We start from the raw sequence: 19,183 nt of genomic DNA, 5'->3' as shown, positions 1-19,183 counted from the left end.
CATTATTGACTTTAAAACCATGTAAACAAAAATTCTATTTGCATTATTCAGCTAGTTCACAGTCCTAGGAATATGTGTGGGACATTACTAACATAAGATCTTAAATCAATTTTACTTGGATTTTCATCTGGTATTCACATATGTAATTAAAAATATGGAGATAATGCCTTTTAATAATCTTTAATCTTCCAACAAAATTGCACAAGTGGAAAATGCTTACTATAGAATTATATTTTCAGATAAATTAAAATAATTTAATAAAATTCTCTCAAATAAATAAAATAATTATCTCTCACTAACCTCTATTTTTGACAGTAGAGATTTACCTATGGAAAAAATAATCAAGTAAATAGTTAATTTCCCAGATCATCTGTATGTATCCCAACACATAAATCTTCTTTCTTAAGGGACGCTGGGGTGGCTCACTTGGTTAAGCACCTGACTTCGGTTCAGGTCATGGTCTTGTGGTTTGCGAGTTCTGCCCAGTGTAGAGCTATGTGTTGACAACTCAGAGACTGGAGCTTGCTTTGGATTCTGTGTCCCTCTCTCTCTGCCCCTCCCCTACTTGTATTCTCTCTCTCTCTCTCAAAAATAAGTTAAATAAAACTTAAAAAACTTCTTTTCTAAGTCTTATTAAATTCACAGTAAGTAAGTTATTATAAAAATGAAAGCAAATGTAATTCATATATAGATACTAAAATGACTTGTTTATTTAACTTCAAATAGAGACAGTGAAATTTAATTTTTAATTAACATTCATAAAAAGAAAAATTATGTTTGGCAAGTATTTTTAATCTGGTATTACAAATCCTAGTAAGGAAATGCTTAATGTAAAACTTAAACATTACCTTAGTATTTTTACAATATGAATAATGAACAAAGCTCTTTTTTAAAAAGTGCTGTTGAAGATATCATTAAAAATGAAAACTTGCCCAGACAGTGAGAGGCCTAGATAAGATAGATGGCAAATGTAAATATCTAAGAGAAAAAATTGACACTATGACCGATGCAGCAATTTGTCTAATTTGTCAAATAATGACACTGATTGCAAGTCTATTAAAGGTATGAACTCGTAACTTCTAGTTTGAGGGAAAACACTGGCTACCACACACAGAGCCAGGACTATGAAGCACATTATGGCCAATCATTCTCACAAAACCCCTAAGAAATAGTATTATGAACTTCATTTTATGCATGAGAAAATCTAGATATGAAGAAATGAAGCAATCAACTAGGATTACAAAGATAACATTGGTGGAGTTTCTTAACCACTGCTGTCCCCTCCACATGAGGGGACAGAGTTCAAGTCTCTCGTTCAAGATATTAAGTCAACTCATGGAAACATGTCTGTATAGGGAACCAGGAAGAAGCTACAGCTTTTGAAAATTGTTGCTCCCCGAGTGACTTTTAACTACTTTAAATTTAACCTCAACTCGAGCTTGATCTCAACTTAAGATTCTTCCAAGAAAACTATGTAGCATCAATTTTACACAAGTGAGAATATGGAAAGCCAAAGGAAACTGGTCCCCAGAAAGAATTCAATGGACCTGGAATTACACCGTAGTAATATGCCATGAGTTAAGCTGGCCTAAATGCCAAACTACATTCCAGCTACCGTGGAAACAAGTTAAATTGTTGTGCTTTGAATGATATACTAAAAATGCTGATGGTTTTCTGTCAAAGCCAAGGTCTAAATGGGGAGAAATGACAAGAGGAACTAATGCTAACACAGGTTAAAATTAATAACAATCTATGATGGAACACAAGATGAACCTCAGCCTTCCATCACCAATGGATTTTTACATGAAGAAAGACCTTTATGGTTTAGCTCACCAAAAACCTGGTCTTTGAAAGTGTTTAATTAGGTATCTGCATTATTGTGGGAATAAGAATCACTATTAAACTGGTGTTCCAATCCTAGTATGGAGTGTGATAGACTTCATAAGAACGGACCACAGAAACATTTACCAAGATGATTCAGCAGAACATTAATCCTGTGAGATGCTTGACAAATACGCCCATTGTCCAAAAAAAGAAAAGAAAAAAGAAAAAAGAAGGAACATGGCCCCAATCCATGTCCAACACATCAGCCTATGAGAAGTTCTGTAATTAAAAAAAAAAAAAAAACTTAGCATCTTCTCAACATATTCAACCAGACAACACTTCATATCAAAACACCTGTTAGTATTCCAAAGACTTCATGTGGAGAAATGTAAAGTTACTGGTTTAAAAAAGTATTCTATGTTCCTGAGAGAAAATAAAGTGACTTTTCACAGGATTACTCCCATTTATGGTTAACAGTGATCAGCAAATGTTTCCAGTGCCACTGGTCTTAACCCAAAATCGGAAATTCCTGGATACAAATTAAAATGTCAAGAAACATCTGAATGATGAAGTACCAAAAGGCACAGAGAAAATGTCTTGGTGAGTAAAGTTGAAAGGTGAATTCTGACCTGTTAGACCCAGTGAGCCTGTTCATAGTTAAGCACCAACAAATATTCTGCTCACTTCAGTTAATCTATTTCCTAGAAATCTCTAATGCACAATAATTTCAGCACAAAAATTTTCAGCAGAAAATTTCATTTCTGCCATTAACAAAGATCTGTAAAGAAGCAAATATTTTACTACATGATTTTGACTTTTAATTGCTACTTTTTTAGTAAGATCAATACTATTTCTTTGGGTACTTGAAATTTCGCATTTTAGGCAACTACGAATGCTGTGTTCACATTCAAAAAAGAGAACAAAAACTATGTGCAAGTATTCTTTCATCCGTGAACGTATCTACTTTGTGTCAGGTATAATACCCAAAGCGTGCAATGTAGGATTTCATGTTTTTATTGTAAATATAATAAATGTAAGAATTTTCAGTCATTTCCTATTCGGAGATAATAAAAATGAATTTCTCAGAATAAATGAGCACATACACTTAAGTTCCTTCCACTCTACCAAGCTGCCTCACAAATTAATATCACTCTATCACACTTAATGGCTGGCTAAGCCATTACAGGTACATATATCGTTTGATTGTCACAGTAACTCCATGATAGACATAAAGATTACCTTCCCTCCCCAGACTCTTTCTCCTGTTAATGTCATGTATCAAATTGCCTTCCAGTTTTTTCACTTGTTGGACCAGGTGTCAAACTGCATGCCAAATTACTGTAGGACATACTCTTTAAAAAGAAAACAATTTAAGTTCTATATATGCTTAATTATCTATCAGACTCTATAGAATAAGTGTTAAGAAGAATAAATTGAAAAGTGAACCTAAGGCAGATAGTTAAGAAGCCATGAATGAGCTCCCAAAGTATACAACACTAAGATTTGTGTCTTGTTACGAACCATAATCTACCTCACCACACAACCCAATCCAGCAGGCATTATCACTGCAGAAAGAAACTAAGAAGTCTTCCTGGCATCTCTCGGTTAATGTGTCCACTGGGATGTGAATCTGGGTCTCTTTGACCCCAAACTGTGTTCTTCCATTCCAAAATACTGTTTCAGATTTTGCTTTCATGGCTTCATGAAGTAGAAAAATATGTCAACATGTTCTCAACTGTAAGTAAATTGCTCTAAAATTATTTTGATGGTTGAGAACATCTATTTAACTGTTTGAAAATCTAGACAGTTTTTAGAAAAAAAAAACAGTAAGTCTTAATGCAATAGATTGCTGATGACCCTCTGTGGGCAGGTGTTTGGCTGCAAAGATAAATATGCTTCAACTTCATATTTGTACAGTTAACATATAAAAGGTAGATTTTGATTCGTAGCTATAACCTCCAGAACTACAATGGTGTAATTTTCTCATTCTGAAGCAATCCCCAGTAGTGCATGGGATTCCACTGTAAATAGGCCAATTATCCAACTCTATCTTGGTTTTGCTACTACAACACATCATATGAGCATCGGTGGCAGATGTATTTTATTTACTTACTAAAATTCATTCATAATGATAGGTAAAATGTATTCAACACACACAATAGATGTGAAAGTTGTGATGTTTTATATGCACTTTTCACTGAGTCTTGCAGCAAGGAAGTAAGCTAAACATGGAGATTCTTTCCACAATTCAGGTGGAGAAACTGTCTCAGAGATGTTGAATAACTTGCTGAGTACCATAGCTAGTTATCGGCATTGAGTCTTGGCCATGTGACCTCAGACCTTGTGCAGTTAATGACTATATTAAGCACTTACAATGTACAAGGACACGTGTTGCATGTTCTGATATATGAAAAAAATGAGTGCAAAAGTGCTGGTCATAAGAAAAAAAGAACATTCTGAAATAAAGGCGCTTATAAAAACCCTATTTCTGAAATGATTCCCACTACCCATTTTATCCACTTGGACAATCTTGTTGATTATAAAGAACAAATCTATTTATATTAGATCAATTTTTATATAATCTTATAGTTGTACCCCTATAAAGAAGTAAATCATGAACTTTGCTTTGTAAGGTAATAAGGAAATACTGTCATAAGCTGAATTGTGTCCCCACAAAATTCATGTGTTGAAGTTCTAATCTCCGATACTTCAGAATGTGACCATATTCGGGGATAAAGTCTTCAAAGAGATAATAAGTTAAAATGAAGCCATCAGGATTGGCCCTAATCCAATAAGATGTGTGTCCTTACAAGAGGAAATTAGGACATTGATCAGTACAGAGAGAAGACCATGTGAGGACAAAGAAGGAAGACAGCCATCCAGAAGCCAAGGTGACAGACCTCAGAAAAAAAGAGCCTTGCTGTTCCATAGATCCGTTCTAACCTCCAGAACTATGAGGAAATACATTTCTGTTATTAAAACCACGTAGTCTGTAGTACTTTGTCAGAGGAGATTAATATAAGCACCTTGACACACTTTATGTTAAATAAAGCCAAGCAAGTGTACAGAAGAGTATACTAAAAACTAGTCTTTTTGACAAGCAAATACTGTAGGGAAACTCTCAACGCCTTACCACATGAAATCTCTTTTTTTTTAAATGTTTTATTTATTTCTAGGAGAGAGAGAGAGAGAGAGACAGCGTGAGCAGGGGAGGGTCAGAGAGAGAGGGAGTCCCAGACTGAAACAGGCTCCAGGCTCTGAGCTGGCAGTCAGCACAGGGCCCGACGCGGGGCTCGAACCCACGAACCGCGAGATCATGACCTAAGCGAAAGTCGGACGCTTAACCGACTAAGCCACCCAGGCACCCCTGAAATCTCTATTTTTAAAAAAGAGAGACCATCCATTTAAGCTAGTGCTCTTTTTCCTTAGAATAATAGTTTTCAAAGTTTGCCAAACACAGGAATCTCTGGGGAACTTTAAAGAAAAATATCGGAGCTTGAGCCCCACACCAGACATTTTGATTTAACTAATTTGGGGTGTGGCCCGGACATGGAAAATTGAAAAGCTCCCCAAGTACTTCTCATATCTCTACATTAGAACTCAAGATTAAAAACCCTTCAGAGGGCAGTTCACCATGTAGAATCAATTTAAGAAATAAATATCAGATATATCCACAAGATGGCGTATTATTGCATTTGAAAGAAAATTGAGAAACGTTTTCAAAATGCAACTCTATACCATTACAAGTAGAGCAAATTGGGTTTACATTGAAATTATACCAGATAGGAGCAATGATAAAATGAGTCACAGCCTTCTGAAAAGACCTGAGGTTTAAGTAACTCATGTTACTAATCCTGTCTTCAACAAGGGGTCTACTCTGGGCCAATGAGAAGGCTCATGGCTGCCACGTCCTTAGCCTGCTATTCCTCCTTGGCAGAACTGTGCCCTCCTCCCCCCACCCATTCGCTCTCCACAACCGTCAGGGAGCTTTGGAACTCTTTGGCAGTGGGGTAGTAAAGACAGACACTTGCTATTATACAAAACATAGAATCTTCATTCAGTCACACACAGGTTCATTTAGTATTTTACAGATGGATATACATATATACTGAGTTACGTAGCCATTGCTCAAATGCTCAAATTTAACTTAACTCTTGATAAGAGATACACTCTTCTCAAATTTGGGAATTGACACCAACATCCCTGAAAAGATGTAGCCTATATGCGATTGCTTGAAAATATAAGTAAAAGGCTTTTAACAATTAGAAAAAGATATTCCATACTTTAATGGTAGCTTTTAAAACCTTCTCTTGTTCACTGCTGAATGGCCATGAGGGTGAGAGGCAGATGGAAAAGGCAAAAGATTTTTAAATGCAAATATATATCTACCAAGGGAACCATTCCTTACCCCCCTCAGCATCCTGATATTTCTGCTACCAAATCTCTGACTAGTTATATAAAGGTTTTTGTTTCCAAGGAAACCAAACCACTGACATCTATGGAATTTAATGAACATAAAAAAGGAACCATGCCATATAATTTACATCTGGAGATAAATGTGTCTGGCTGTCAAAACTATTACACATACACAGATAATTCTGTGAAATTTTAAGCTCTATTTTTGTCTATTTAGTAAAGATGTAAATAAATACTTTTATGGAAGCAGGATGACAACAAACAAACAAAAAAACAAAAACTCTTGCATCGTGTCAGGTAAGTTGAGAAACAGTTGGAACCAAGAATATGGGCCGAAGGTAAAGCTCCTTAGCAACTGAGAGAAAAAGAGAGAAACTTTTATTGTACAAAAGGTTTTCTTCCTCTCTCCAATTTAAGTATTTGCAACAAATTTTATGACTGTGGCTTCACACAATGGTGGAATCTGTACAAAGTTAGGGAAATAGCTTATAATCAGCAAAGGGGGACAATAAATAAAGCACTCATTTCAGCTCCCGGCCTCATAGATGATTCATTGAAATCACTGTTGTAGAACATCCAAATAACAGCTCATTATGAGATTTATATATTGGCATCCAGATCCTATGATGAGCTATTTGGGATTCGACAACCCTTAAATAAATAGCCTATTTTGGATATTAGCAGGAAAGGATGATAATATGGGGGGGGGGTGCGGTTAAAGCACATATAAAATGGCATCTTCAATAAAATTAAAAGTGTACAAAAGTGAGGGAAAAAATGCTAGAAATAAATTCTACCATTTTACCTAAATGACTATTCCAACCTTGAAATACTTTTTTAGATGTCCAGAAAATACTCTCTTCTGATTCTTGTCCTCACTGGTTGTTCCTTCTGTCTTTTCCTTTTTTCTTTTTTTAAATATTGTGGTAAAATATGCATGCCATCAAGTTTACCATTTTAATGATTTTCAAGTGTATAGGTTAGTGACATTAGGTAATATTCATTGTTGTGTTATGCAATCATCAACTACCATTTATCTCCAGAACTTTTTAATCTTGTCAGACTGAAACTCTGTACCTCTTAAATAATAACTTCTCATTCTCCCATTCTCCCCTCCTCCCAGCCCCTTGATAATGCCATTCTACTTACTAGCTGTAGGGATTTGCCTTCTCTAGTTATGCATATAGGTGAAATCATATGATATTTGTCCTTTTTGTCTGGTTTATTTCATTTAGCATAGTGTCTTCAAGGTATACCCATGGTAGAGCCTGTGTCAGAATTTCATTCCTTTTTAAGGTTGAATGATAATCCATTGTGGCATTATATACTATTGAGAATAATGCCACTATAAACACATACAGGTACACATACCTGTTTGAAGCCCCTGTTTTTAATTATCTTAATTATATACCATTCTTGGCTACTTTCCTGGTCTTTTTCATCCTGTTTTTAAATGTTTTATTTATTTTTGAGAGAAAGACACACACAGTGTAAGAGTTGGGGAGAGTCAGAGAGAGAGAGGGAGACACAGAATCCACAAAACAGACTCCAGGGTCTGAGCTGTCACCACAGAGCCTGATGTGGGGCTCGAACTTGTCAACTGAGGTTGACGCTCAACCAAATGAGCCGCACAGGTGTCACTCTTTTTCATTTTTTAAAAGTTTAATTGCCGGGGAGGGGGAGAAAAAATAAAAAAATAAAATAAAATAAAATAAAATAAAATAAAATAAAATAAAATAAAATAAAATAAAAAAGAGCTTAAATGCTGGAGGTCCCAGGGCTCAGACATCACCCCTCTTTCTTCTACACCTACATTCCTTAAGAGACCTTACTTAGCTTTGAGATTTAAATATTCACTTACAACTCCATGGCCAACCTTTCCCCTGAGCACCAGATCTGTACGTCCAAATATGACATTATCAGGTATAAATCTAACAGACACTTCAAACATTAAATATAAAAAAAAAAAATCAAACTCTGAATTTTTCTATTAAAGGTGTTTCTTTCTTCCTTCCCAGCTTAGGACACGGCAGCTCAATCCTTCCACTTTTCCAGACCCAAACACTAAGCATTGTTCTTGAATCTTTCTTTTATACCTCATATTTCACGCATTAACAAACCCTGTGGTGCCACCTTCAAATTCAGTTTCTGACTTTTTTTCTCCATTACCTCTACCTCTCAGTTAAAATACTTACTAGCACCACTCAGGATATTAGCAATAGTCATTTGGTTGGCATCCCTTCTCCTTTATTTCTTTTCTATGGTCTATGCTCCACGCAATGGCAAGTGATGCTTTGAAAAGCAAAATCAGATCTTGTCACTATTCTGTTAAGAACGTTCAGATCCCTTCTTAGTTCTCGCAGAAGAAAAAGCCATAGTCATTAGGCTCGTCTCAGGGCCAGAATCATGTGGCCCTTGGCTACCTCTCTGACTTCATCCTTTCTCTGTTGCACTCCAGTGTAGCTAACTGGCTTCCTTGCTACTCCTCAAATATACCAAGTATGTGCTCAGTCAGGGCCTTTGCTCTTGCTCTGTGCTCTGCCTGGAATGCTCCACCTTTTCTTAATTAATGTCTCTACTCATATCATCTCAGCTTATCAAGAGAACATACTCCATGATGTCTCTGCAAAGCAGCAAGCCTCTCCACCACTTATGGCCAATGATCTCTGCCCTGCTTTATGGATCTCAGTGGGACTGATCTGTTATCTGCTTCCCCTTCCCAGTGGGATGCTGGAGTCTGCTTGTAGGGCTGGACACTGTGCTGTATGTTCCTTTCCAAATCGGCATTTAACATTTTACTTTATTTTAGTTATTATTTTATTTATTTTATTATTGTATTTTATTTATTGCATTTCATGATTTTAAAAGCATCATTTTAATTTGGGGATTGAGAACACTAAAGCTGATCAATTTTTAAAATTTCATTTTACTCTAATCTGCCTTATGCGGTTCTATATGCCACACAGAATTTAATTGTAATCTAGATATTTACAAGTAATCTGTATTCCAATTAACATTATACATCTGAAATAAACTGCCCTTTATCAATAGAATGAATTGGTTAATTGTCAGCAAAACACATGAAGCAGTTTTCTTTGGATGAAACACAATTTGAAAATCACACTATAGAAGTATTTTTCAGCAGTACTTGGTATTGCCGCAAGTATTATTGAGATTGGGTGTCAACAACAGAGTTTTCATGGTCCAAGCCTGGGAGAGCCTCTGTAAGGGCAGGGTCTCTCTGGAGTCCACAGCAATCCTACAGTTGTTTTCAAGAAGCCACAGGCAAAGTTTGGCATAAATCTTTCTTTTTTAAAAACTTTTTAATGTTTATTTATTTTTGAGAGACAGAGAAACAGAGTGCAAGTGCAGGAGGGAGTGAGACGCAGTCTGAATCAGGCTCCAGGCTCTGAGCTCTCATCACAGAGCCTGATGTGGGGCTCTATCATGACCTGAGCTGAAGTCTGACGCTTAACCGACTAAGCCACCCAGGCACTCCTCTTCCTTTTTTTTATTTTTGTTTGCATTTTTTATTTTTTATTAAGTTCACCTGATTTCCTATGACGAAGGTAAGAAGTTTTAGGATATACAGACTTTTTCAACATTAATTTTATATTCTGTAAGATGGAGTGCCTTGGGTTGATTAACTTCTCATTTTAAAAGTTGCAATCAAGGGTTAACCCAACTTCCACTAAAACCCTGTGGCCCCTACATACCCCATTTCATAGACAAGGTAATAGAGGCACAGATAGAAGTAGGTTACTGGCAGAGCTGGCTTCCAAACCCACATCTCCAGTCTTCTGGCTCCATCTACTTTTCAAATACACCTATAGATAAAATACATCCTTAGAATCCTAAGGATAGAGAAATTTATATTTTTCAGCAGCATTTTTTAAATGTTTCCAATGTGGTCTATAGTAAAAAATACACTTTATGTTGATCCAGAACACACATTCACATGCATGAAAGCGGTTTCACCAAACAACTTTTTCTGCACAAGACACTGGTGTTTTTCATCCATTCTAGCCAGATCTATTTCATTTTATTAACGCTGTACATGTGCCACTAAATTGATCTGCTGGGTCAGCAACCACTAATAGATCAGAAACCACAGGGATAAACTTTACTTTTTAAAAGCAAAGCTCCTTTTGAAATGAACATGCAGAGAATATGTGGACCCAGCACATGCAAGAGGCATATCCCAGAGCACCTTGCCTCTATATGCACTTTATAAGCCTGGGAGGTAGGGGGAGGGAGAGACACAGAGAGAGAGAGAGAGAGAGAGAGAGAGAGAGAGAGAGAGAGAGAGAGAAAAGAAGGAAACATAAATGCATTTTAGATTTCAAAGGACAAGATATATTTTCTTCTTTTATGTTTTTACATGTGGATAAAAATCTTCCAATTTCTCTCCAGTGAGAAATTTAGAAACTGATAACTAGGGCAGAGGCTGTATACAGAAAAGTCGATCTGGAATTACATATACTGTGCTGGGAGTTGACGTTTAAAATTCATTAACAGGGCAACACACAGAAGCTTCTCCGCTACTTTTAAATGTTATTTCCAATCACAGCAGGCATAGAAAACAGTTCATCTTCAGCTGGATTGTGAATTTTTATGTAATGAGATGCTGTGGAAAACAAAAATAATATGCATACACAGATAAATATTTGCAGGGTGCCGGAGTATTTTGATAAATAATATCTGCTCCACACATGTTCTTCCTTCCTTGATGGTCTGTAAACCCCCGCAGAAAGTCTTCCACTCAATCTGTCTTCATGTGCCACTGCCTCCTCATCCTTACCAGGCTTGCCTCACTTCATTCTGCTATCTTGACACTTTTTATTCTAATGCCATCAGTCTTGCTGCTTTTGTTCCAGCGAACACTACAGTCTCCTCTTATTTAGTTTTCCTCCTCCAGTCATATGCCTCCTTCTACAAGGTGGTTATACGTAGGAAGCTGGTCTCTCTTTTGGTCCCCATAGGGAACTACGGGAACTACTGCTAAGGTGGGAGACCTGGGAGGTACCAGGAATGGCGAGCAGAGGATGGCCACCAAGGGGATCCTGAGGATGGAAGAGGAATCGCTTCCAGCACCTTGGAAGCCAGACAGGCAAGAGAAAGAAGTATCTCTTCCCTGGTGACAGTCTTTGGGCAGCTGAATGAGACGACCATTGAAATTTTCAATACATTCCAATCATTTCTAATACTTTTTTTTTTTTTTACTATTTATCCAGTTTGAGCTGAGGTTTTCTTTTCCAACATAAACACTTTTTTTAAACTTTATTTATTTTGCAAGAGAGAGGAAGAGTGAGAAGGGGAGCTGGAGGGGGAGAGAGAGAGAGAGAGAAAGAGAGAGAATCCTAAGCAGGATCCACGCTGTCAGCACAGAGTCTGACGTGGGATTTGATCCCATGAACTGCCAGATCATGACCTGAGTTGAAATCGAGTGTCAGATGCTTAACTGACTGAGCCACCCAGGTGCCCCTTGCAGCTTAAAGACTTTTAAACTGAGAGTAATATCAGCTTGTTTCCTGCCTGTCAATTCACAAAGCCACTCTCAACCAAGCCCCCCAATCCAATCTCTCTTTACAACATAAACTTTTCCACATAAAGTAAAATTAAAAATTGACTTTCTGCAAATATGATTGACATCTTTTACTAATAATAAATAAAAAAATAACAATGCTGATACCAACAATAGTGCCTAATATTTAGTGAGTGCCTATTAAATAGCAGTGATATGTTAAGGTGGTGGTGCTCAAATTTTGCTGCAATCTGCTTTTGAAAAGCCCTGCAAATCTGCTTTTTAATACCCACTCTACAACGCCAATTACAATATTGTAGCACCAGAATCTTTGGGAGTAAGAAACAGACATCACCCTTTTTTAAAGCTCTCGAGGTGATTCCACAAGCAGTCAAAATTGAGAACTCTTCTGATAAAGATTTGCTAATGAATTATTTAATGTAGCCATTATAGCAATGATATGAAGTGCCCAATCATTTTTATCACAGTTACTATTATTGTTGTCATTATCATTATCACCATGTAGCCAATGAAGAAGACTGACTCTCAGGAAGGTCACAGAGAACCCAGGTTTTAAAATATTAAAGTTGACTGAAGCTCTTGAACACCAGCATGGAACAGAAGGAAAAAATGCCAAGGACATGGATAATACACAGAGAGAGCAATCTTTAGTGGGGAAAAAAAAAAAACAAAAAAAAACCCACCAGTACAAGTCAGAGTATTCTGAGCATCCAAGTCTGTCCTTAGGAGAAATATTTTAGGATCTAATAGTAGTTTATCAGCTGAGCATAGCACAAACCCTAGTTCATTCAATAGACATGTATCCAACCACATCCATAAATGAAACACTGAACTGACAAGCAGGCCAGACACTACAATAAAAAAGAGAGAGGAAAGCCAGAAAGAAACTCCACATGGCAGAGATGCTGACTCCACCTCTGATGCCTGAAGACAAAGGTGGATCTGAGAGAGTGTAAGCAGCAGTCTTTAACCAATATTGATCACGAAAGTTCAAGTTAGGCCAATAAACTTGAATTAAAAGATAAACTTTATAACTATGTTTTCAATGAAGGTCTTGGAACTAACAGGCTTACCTGAAACTTGGCTGTAATGTTTTTGGAGAAAGAAGAAGAAAGAACTTTCCTACACTAAAAATTGAACAATTCTGAATCCTCAAGAAAGCATTAATAATGATAAGCTTGCTGCATAATTAAAAGATCAAACTACTAAAATTCTAGTATATTATAAAGAGAGGAACACAATTAATAGACTATTTGCACATGAAAAGACATCTAGAAACCTTCTTGAAAATAATTCAGATTTCTCTGTCTTTTCATTTTTCACATTGTCCTATAGATCAGTTTAATTCCTACCACAGTAAAACCAGTATTTGGGTGTTTGTTCCAGGGCAGAATTTGCCAGCAACTATTGCACTGTTATGTATCTGAAGAATGATCCTTCCAGATGATTTTTTTTCTTTCGATCTCCCCACAGCAGCAGATAATTTTTGATGCCGAAGGAAGTATTTTGACTTTTAAAGAATAAAACAAAAGTTGCAGGCAGATACTCAAATAGAAAATCGCTAGTTTTATATCAATTATGGTAAGAGGTAAGAATTCCTGACTGGCACCTGTACTTCCCTATTTGACAATATTATCTTTGCTAGGAAGGAAGTATGCAACGTACTAAAATTTAAATACAATAAAGAGTAGTTTCCCACTGTACTGGCAAGTCAATACATTTTGTTATATACTCAACCAGAATGTAAGTTTAAAAATATGTATATTCTTTGTTCAACACTTTTAAATAATCTTCAAAAAAAAGTAAATAAAACTGCAAACACTTCTTTGAGTATTTCTTCAGTAAGTTTTTCAAACAAAAACAAATTGACACACAACTGATCCCAAACTTCCACAGGTCTTCACTAATAACATTTATAGAAGGACTTCACACCCTTTGGCTTTATGGATGAAGTGATATTACTTGTAAAGTATTTGAATTATAGTTTTATTCATCATGTCTAAAGGTTAGTTCATGGATGCCTATGAGGCTCCAGGAAGTTTCCAAGTAACTTCAAGAACATTTTAACTATTTAGAATTACTCAGTAACTTTGGCATCATTATATATTTTTCAAGCAACATGAAAATTAGAGGGCAGAATGTGAGCCCCTGTGTCCAACAGCCTATATTTTTATCACTGTTGCCCTCTTTTAACAAAAGTGGAAATGTGTAGGGTATATAGTTTCTGGAAGGACTGGCTGTTTTATTGTGTTTTACAACATCTACAACAGAGAAACTTTTAACTGGGGCAATTAATGGATACCACAACACAGCCAAATCATCAAAGCAGCATCTGGCCCGTGCACCACGCTCCACTTCTTACCTTGGGAGCTTTGGCATGTTTCCCACATCTGGCATCCTTGACAAGGCTGAGATCTAACAGCTCTGTCTCCTGGAAGGCAAAAATGTGAAATTGTTAAGCATCCACATAGATTTCTTTTCATTGTTTTATATCATTGTCATCACTTTTTAAAAAATCATGTTATCTTGAGACATGCCTGAAGGTTTCTCTGCAGTTAGGATATTTTTTCTCTCACATTGTTTATCAATAGAATTGGAATGGAAGCAACAAGATAGTTAACTGCTAACTGCTCAGTTTAATATATACGCTAAGACCTTTTGAATGGGCATGGTCAGGGTAACAGGTCTATACTATGAGTTGTCCTTAAATCATCATGAACCATGCCATCCTGTCCTGTGGTTGAAAAATAATCCTGAGAATCAGTCTGGGTGTGAGGACATATGAATGGCATGGGAGATGGGGAAGAGGGGTGGAAGAAGATGTTCTCATCAGTTCACCTGGCCAAGGGAAAGGGATCAATCTGCCTCATCTACCTTCCTCCTCTCCAGCCTGTAGCACACATATCTTATGCCTTGATCTTTTCATTTATTCATTATATATTACTGAACACCCATAATATGCAAGTTACTCTAGGATACAAGATATATAAAATGATATATCCTCTGGATAGACTTGCCCTCAAACAGGGGAGTAAAGAAATATATATGCATAAGAAAAGGGATGGCATGTTAATGCCAGCGTTAGAGTTAACTGCTATGGACGTCAACAGAGAAAAGAAAGTTGTTCTCCCAGGGGCTCAGAGAAAAGCCCATGAAGGAGTCATTGAGCATGGAGAAAAGGAGTTGGAAGGCATAACACTGGCAAATGTCTACACAAGAAAGAACCAGAGGTTGTGGGCAGAACCTGGAGGTATTCATGACCTATAGATGCTTAGGGATGGAGAACATTGCAGGGGAAAAGGGTAGGGAGGTGGAAACGGATAGAGAGGCATCCAGAAAGAGGGAAGAGCACAGGGAAAATGTAGTGGCAGTGTGGGAGGGGATTCTCACGGGCAACATTCAGTGTTCCATTACTGGGGCATAGAACATATGAAGAAAAGTCATGGGGCATGATATCAGAAAGGGATATGGGCAAAAGGATGGAAACCCTAAGGGTACAGCTAAGCACACTGAGCCATGAGTGTTGTGACAATGCACATCACCAGGTTAACAGTAGACTCTATACGCTAGGTGGAACTGCACCGCAGTGAACAGTCATCTATCCAACTCATGCTGACAATGAGACAGTTGGATGCAGGCATCTAATCCCCTTCTTCCTGTAGGAGGCACTGCATCATCATTTTGCCACTCAGACCCTCTAAATGGGAGTGGGTATAATTTCTTATGGGCCCTAACATCCCTAATGTTTGTAGTTCTGGTTCGCAAATAATTCCTTCAAATAGCTGCCATCAATTCCAAATGTTCGGTGCAAAAGTGTCTGATTATTTTACTGCACCTAAGGTTGATTTCATGATTGCAGTCACAGGGGGGAGGTGGAGTCTGTCCACTGGCATGAAAAACCACACAGCACATCCAACAGAACACATGCCTTCAGCGCACTTGTCTGTGAAGCCCTGGCTTCACAAGAAACAGTGCCTTCTTTTCCTTTGCTCACCCTGGCCTTATAAGTTTGCTTGTCTCCATTTTAGTGGATCCCTTAATCCATTTCTTGCCAGGTGTGACTGTGGAAATCTTCCCAAACCCTGGGGTATGCAAAGACCTTGCAGTACAGAAGATCTGGTGCCACAGCTCCCCTAAGGCTGTACCATCCACAATATTGAAGGTCACCTTATGAGTGTTAGGAAAGAATGGTATCAATGCTGGACTCCATGATTCACTTAGGCAAATGCATAAGAAAGTCCTCAGACTCAAGGAGATGGAACAACTGGTCTGGGTTTCTTATCTCCCCAGCAAGACAACAAAAACATGTGTTGGAAGGAGAGGAGCAGGAAGAGAACCAAGCTTCAATAAGCTTCAAACAGAAGACCAGGACCTTTGAGGGGACATTTGAGAGGCAGGAGACTAAATGAAGGTAGAGGTAATGGGAAGAAAGATGAGAGCCATAATGTGGAGGTAGAATTGCCTAAAGGGAAGAGAGGAGTCATAAATAGCCCTAGAGTTTCCATATTCCCCATTGGGACTTGGAACTTTAGGCAAAATGATAATGCATTTTGAAGATGTTGGCTTGAGGCATTCCTCTACGTGGAAATGCCAGTCATTAATTCACTGGCACATTATTTATCAAATGCTGCAATGTGTCAGGTACTGGCTTGGTACTGAGGAACAATACCAACAATACAGAAAACAGCTGTTTTGAGCTGCTCATGCACAAAACCAATTATTATACTCTAAAGGAGACATTTCAAAGTGCACTGCAGACATGGGCTACAAAAGGCTATGGCATCTTTTCAGCTAATGCTCAAGGATGAGAAACAGTTTGCCAGCCTTATAATTCTGTGTTCTGGAGAGGGAGGAGGGTTATGGAAAGAGGAAACAATAGGTGTAAATGCACAGAGGCAGGAATTGTGTGCAGAAAACTACAAGCCCCAGGAGATACACAGCAGGGATGCATGGACAGTTATCACAAACGCTTGGGACTTGGTATTTATTACATGTGTGCCCTCTTTAATATTACCCATAAAACACTGACATTTATGCTTGGTACACTTTTTCCATATATGTTACATGATGTTTTCCATATATGAAGAATAAAATCACACACACATATGTAACACATTTACCTCATTTTATATCAATGTAAAAGAAAAATTTTATTCTCTATTTTAATAAAAATAAAATGAAAATTTTTAAATAAAAAAATTCTCTATTTTATTTCTAAAATAGAAAAATTCTCTTTCAATGTAAATAGAAAAAAAATTGATTTTTTTCTATCAAAGGAAATTCCTCCCAGTTGAGCAAACAACAGCCTTAAACTTTACTTATTTGTTTATACACACAAAGCCCAAATTGAGTTCACAAAGAACTAGGTCTTAGCAGGAGTCATTTACAGACTTTTATATTACAGATAATGAACACTGTTTTCTACTTTCAGCTCAAGAGGAAACGTTCATTCCCCAAGTCACAGAGGGGTACTTAATGCTAGCTGCCCTGGGGATTCATTCTGATACCACAGAGACTAAGAAATTTCTCTTGCCTGCATGTAAAATTGTATGTATAGGAAAACCACCACAGGGCACTATCAATGTGGGTAATGTGGCATGGGAAGGACCCAGGTGGAAAAGCTGTCCAATGGACTCATTCAAGTAGAAAGCGATGATTAAAATAATGTCTCCCACTTCTATTAACATGCAACAGCTACCCTCCCTGGGGTTTAACTACATCCTATTCTCTCCTCCACTAAAAAGAAAATGAGGAACCCAATGCACAGGACCACAAAATTGTGGCTTGTGTCATTAAAACTTTTTCTAGGTTAATTTTCTCAAGTTAATAGTTTTAACAATGTTCTCTCATTATTAGAAAGCAGTGAAATGGTCCCTTTCCCGGTTCATTTAAGAGATACTGATTTCCAGCTTTATGGAATTCACTATCTTTTATGCATTAAGAGAGGAGGGTTACACGATGTTTAAGTCGAAAACCTGAGTTGGAGGAAGGGCCCTAAAATTAACCGGTCATCTGTCCAACCAATCATGGTACACGTCAACCATCAACGGTATCACCTATAAAATTAGTATGATAATACTTTCTATACCTGTGGCTCTCTAAGCTTGGCTTGTATGACAGACATCTGAAAAACTTGTTAAAACAGACTGGCTGGGTGCCATCCATCAGTTTCTGGATCAGCTGGACTGGGATAGACCTGAGAATCTGCATAAGCTCTCAGGAGGTGTGGATGACGTTGGTCCATAGACCACACCAGTGCTTTTGAAATCACCAATATATACTCATTCATGGAAGGCTTTTCAGGTGAACATGACTGATAAAATTATACACTACTTACATTTTATAATATGTTGTAAGAAGAATCAATATCTGTCATTTCTTTATACAGAGAAGTGTGAAATAAAAATATTTTATCTACTGGATGCAAAATGTGTCTCGTGGTGAATAATCTAGGCTTCAGTTTAATTGAAGAAAAACTACTGAATGACAAATGGCATCAACACCTACTCTAATAAGTGTTCTTAGCATTAAATTTCACCCTATACAAGCAAATGTTTCTGTTCAAAAATTCAAGCAATCACTGAAATTGTTCTGTGTTTGCTGAAAATGCTATGCTATATAACCTGTGCTTTACACCTAATAACATTAAAGACATATTTAGAAAAGCAAAAGAAGGAAATTGGTTCTCTTTCACCTCTAAGACCATCCAACAATGGAAAGGGGGTTGGGGTGCCCCAAGGCCTGTGGACTACTTTGACCAGTAAAGGAAGGATGGACTAGTAGAACTGCCTTATTTCCAAGGCACACAGTGGCCCCTGTAAAGTTTGGAGACCACACTCCCAGGACCCCTCACCCCCATATATCCATTAACGTGTTGACAGATGTGCCTTCTCCCTTTGTCAGTAGAGATGAAAGTGAATTAACAATAATCAAGGATTTATTTTTGATATTTTGAATGAGTGATGAGAAATGCTAAGGAAAGACCAAATTATCTCTGATGTTTACTATTCAGCAGAAAGATTTCAATCCATCAGCCACGAACCCACTGTGAAGCAGATGAGCCATGAAATGCACTGCAAACTCAGGAAAGAATACAGTTTAAAAAACCAACTCTTTTCCAGAATACCAATTTCTGTGCATTGTCACCAAATTCCATTAGTCACCCAGTATAATAACGTACTTGAAGTTCACACAATATATAATCAGAGCAGCAATTACAGTCACAAACATTTCACAGGGAAGATATTAACGGCTGAGCATGTGGGGAGGGTGATTATGGATACCTCCACATGTGGTATATTCATTAAGTTGTTCAACCTCAATCTACCAAAAGTAGAAGACATTAATATGTTTTATTGACTGTCAAACCTCTCTAAAATGCCCAATGTTAAAGAAAAA

The 19,183-nt window shown here is 37.4% G+C and overlaps 1 protein-coding gene across 1 annotated transcript in view; it reads right to left on the bottom strand.

Annotated features, from left to right (window-relative positions):
• PLCB1 (phospholipase C beta 1) overlaps positions 1–19,183 on the bottom strand; it is a 686,139-nt gene that overhangs the window by 443,044 nt on the left and 223,912 nt on the right. The window contains exon 4 of the mRNA XM_077749126.1: positions 14,148–14,216. Coding sequence (XP_077605252.1) covers positions 14,148–14,216 — 69 coding nt within the window. The remainder of the gene's footprint in view (positions 1–14,147; positions 14,217–19,183) is intronic.

Source organism: Crocuta crocuta, unplaced genomic scaffold, assembly GCF_008692635.1.
Source record: "Crocuta crocuta isolate KB4526 unplaced genomic scaffold, BGI_CrCroc_1.0 scaffold407, whole genome shotgun sequence".
In the NCBI taxonomy this organism is placed as follows: Eukaryota; Metazoa; Chordata; class Mammalia; order Carnivora; family Hyaenidae; genus Crocuta; species Crocuta crocuta.
The sequence above is the reverse complement of the archived record's forward strand: the minus strand, read 5'-3'. Positions and strand labels throughout refer to the sequence as shown.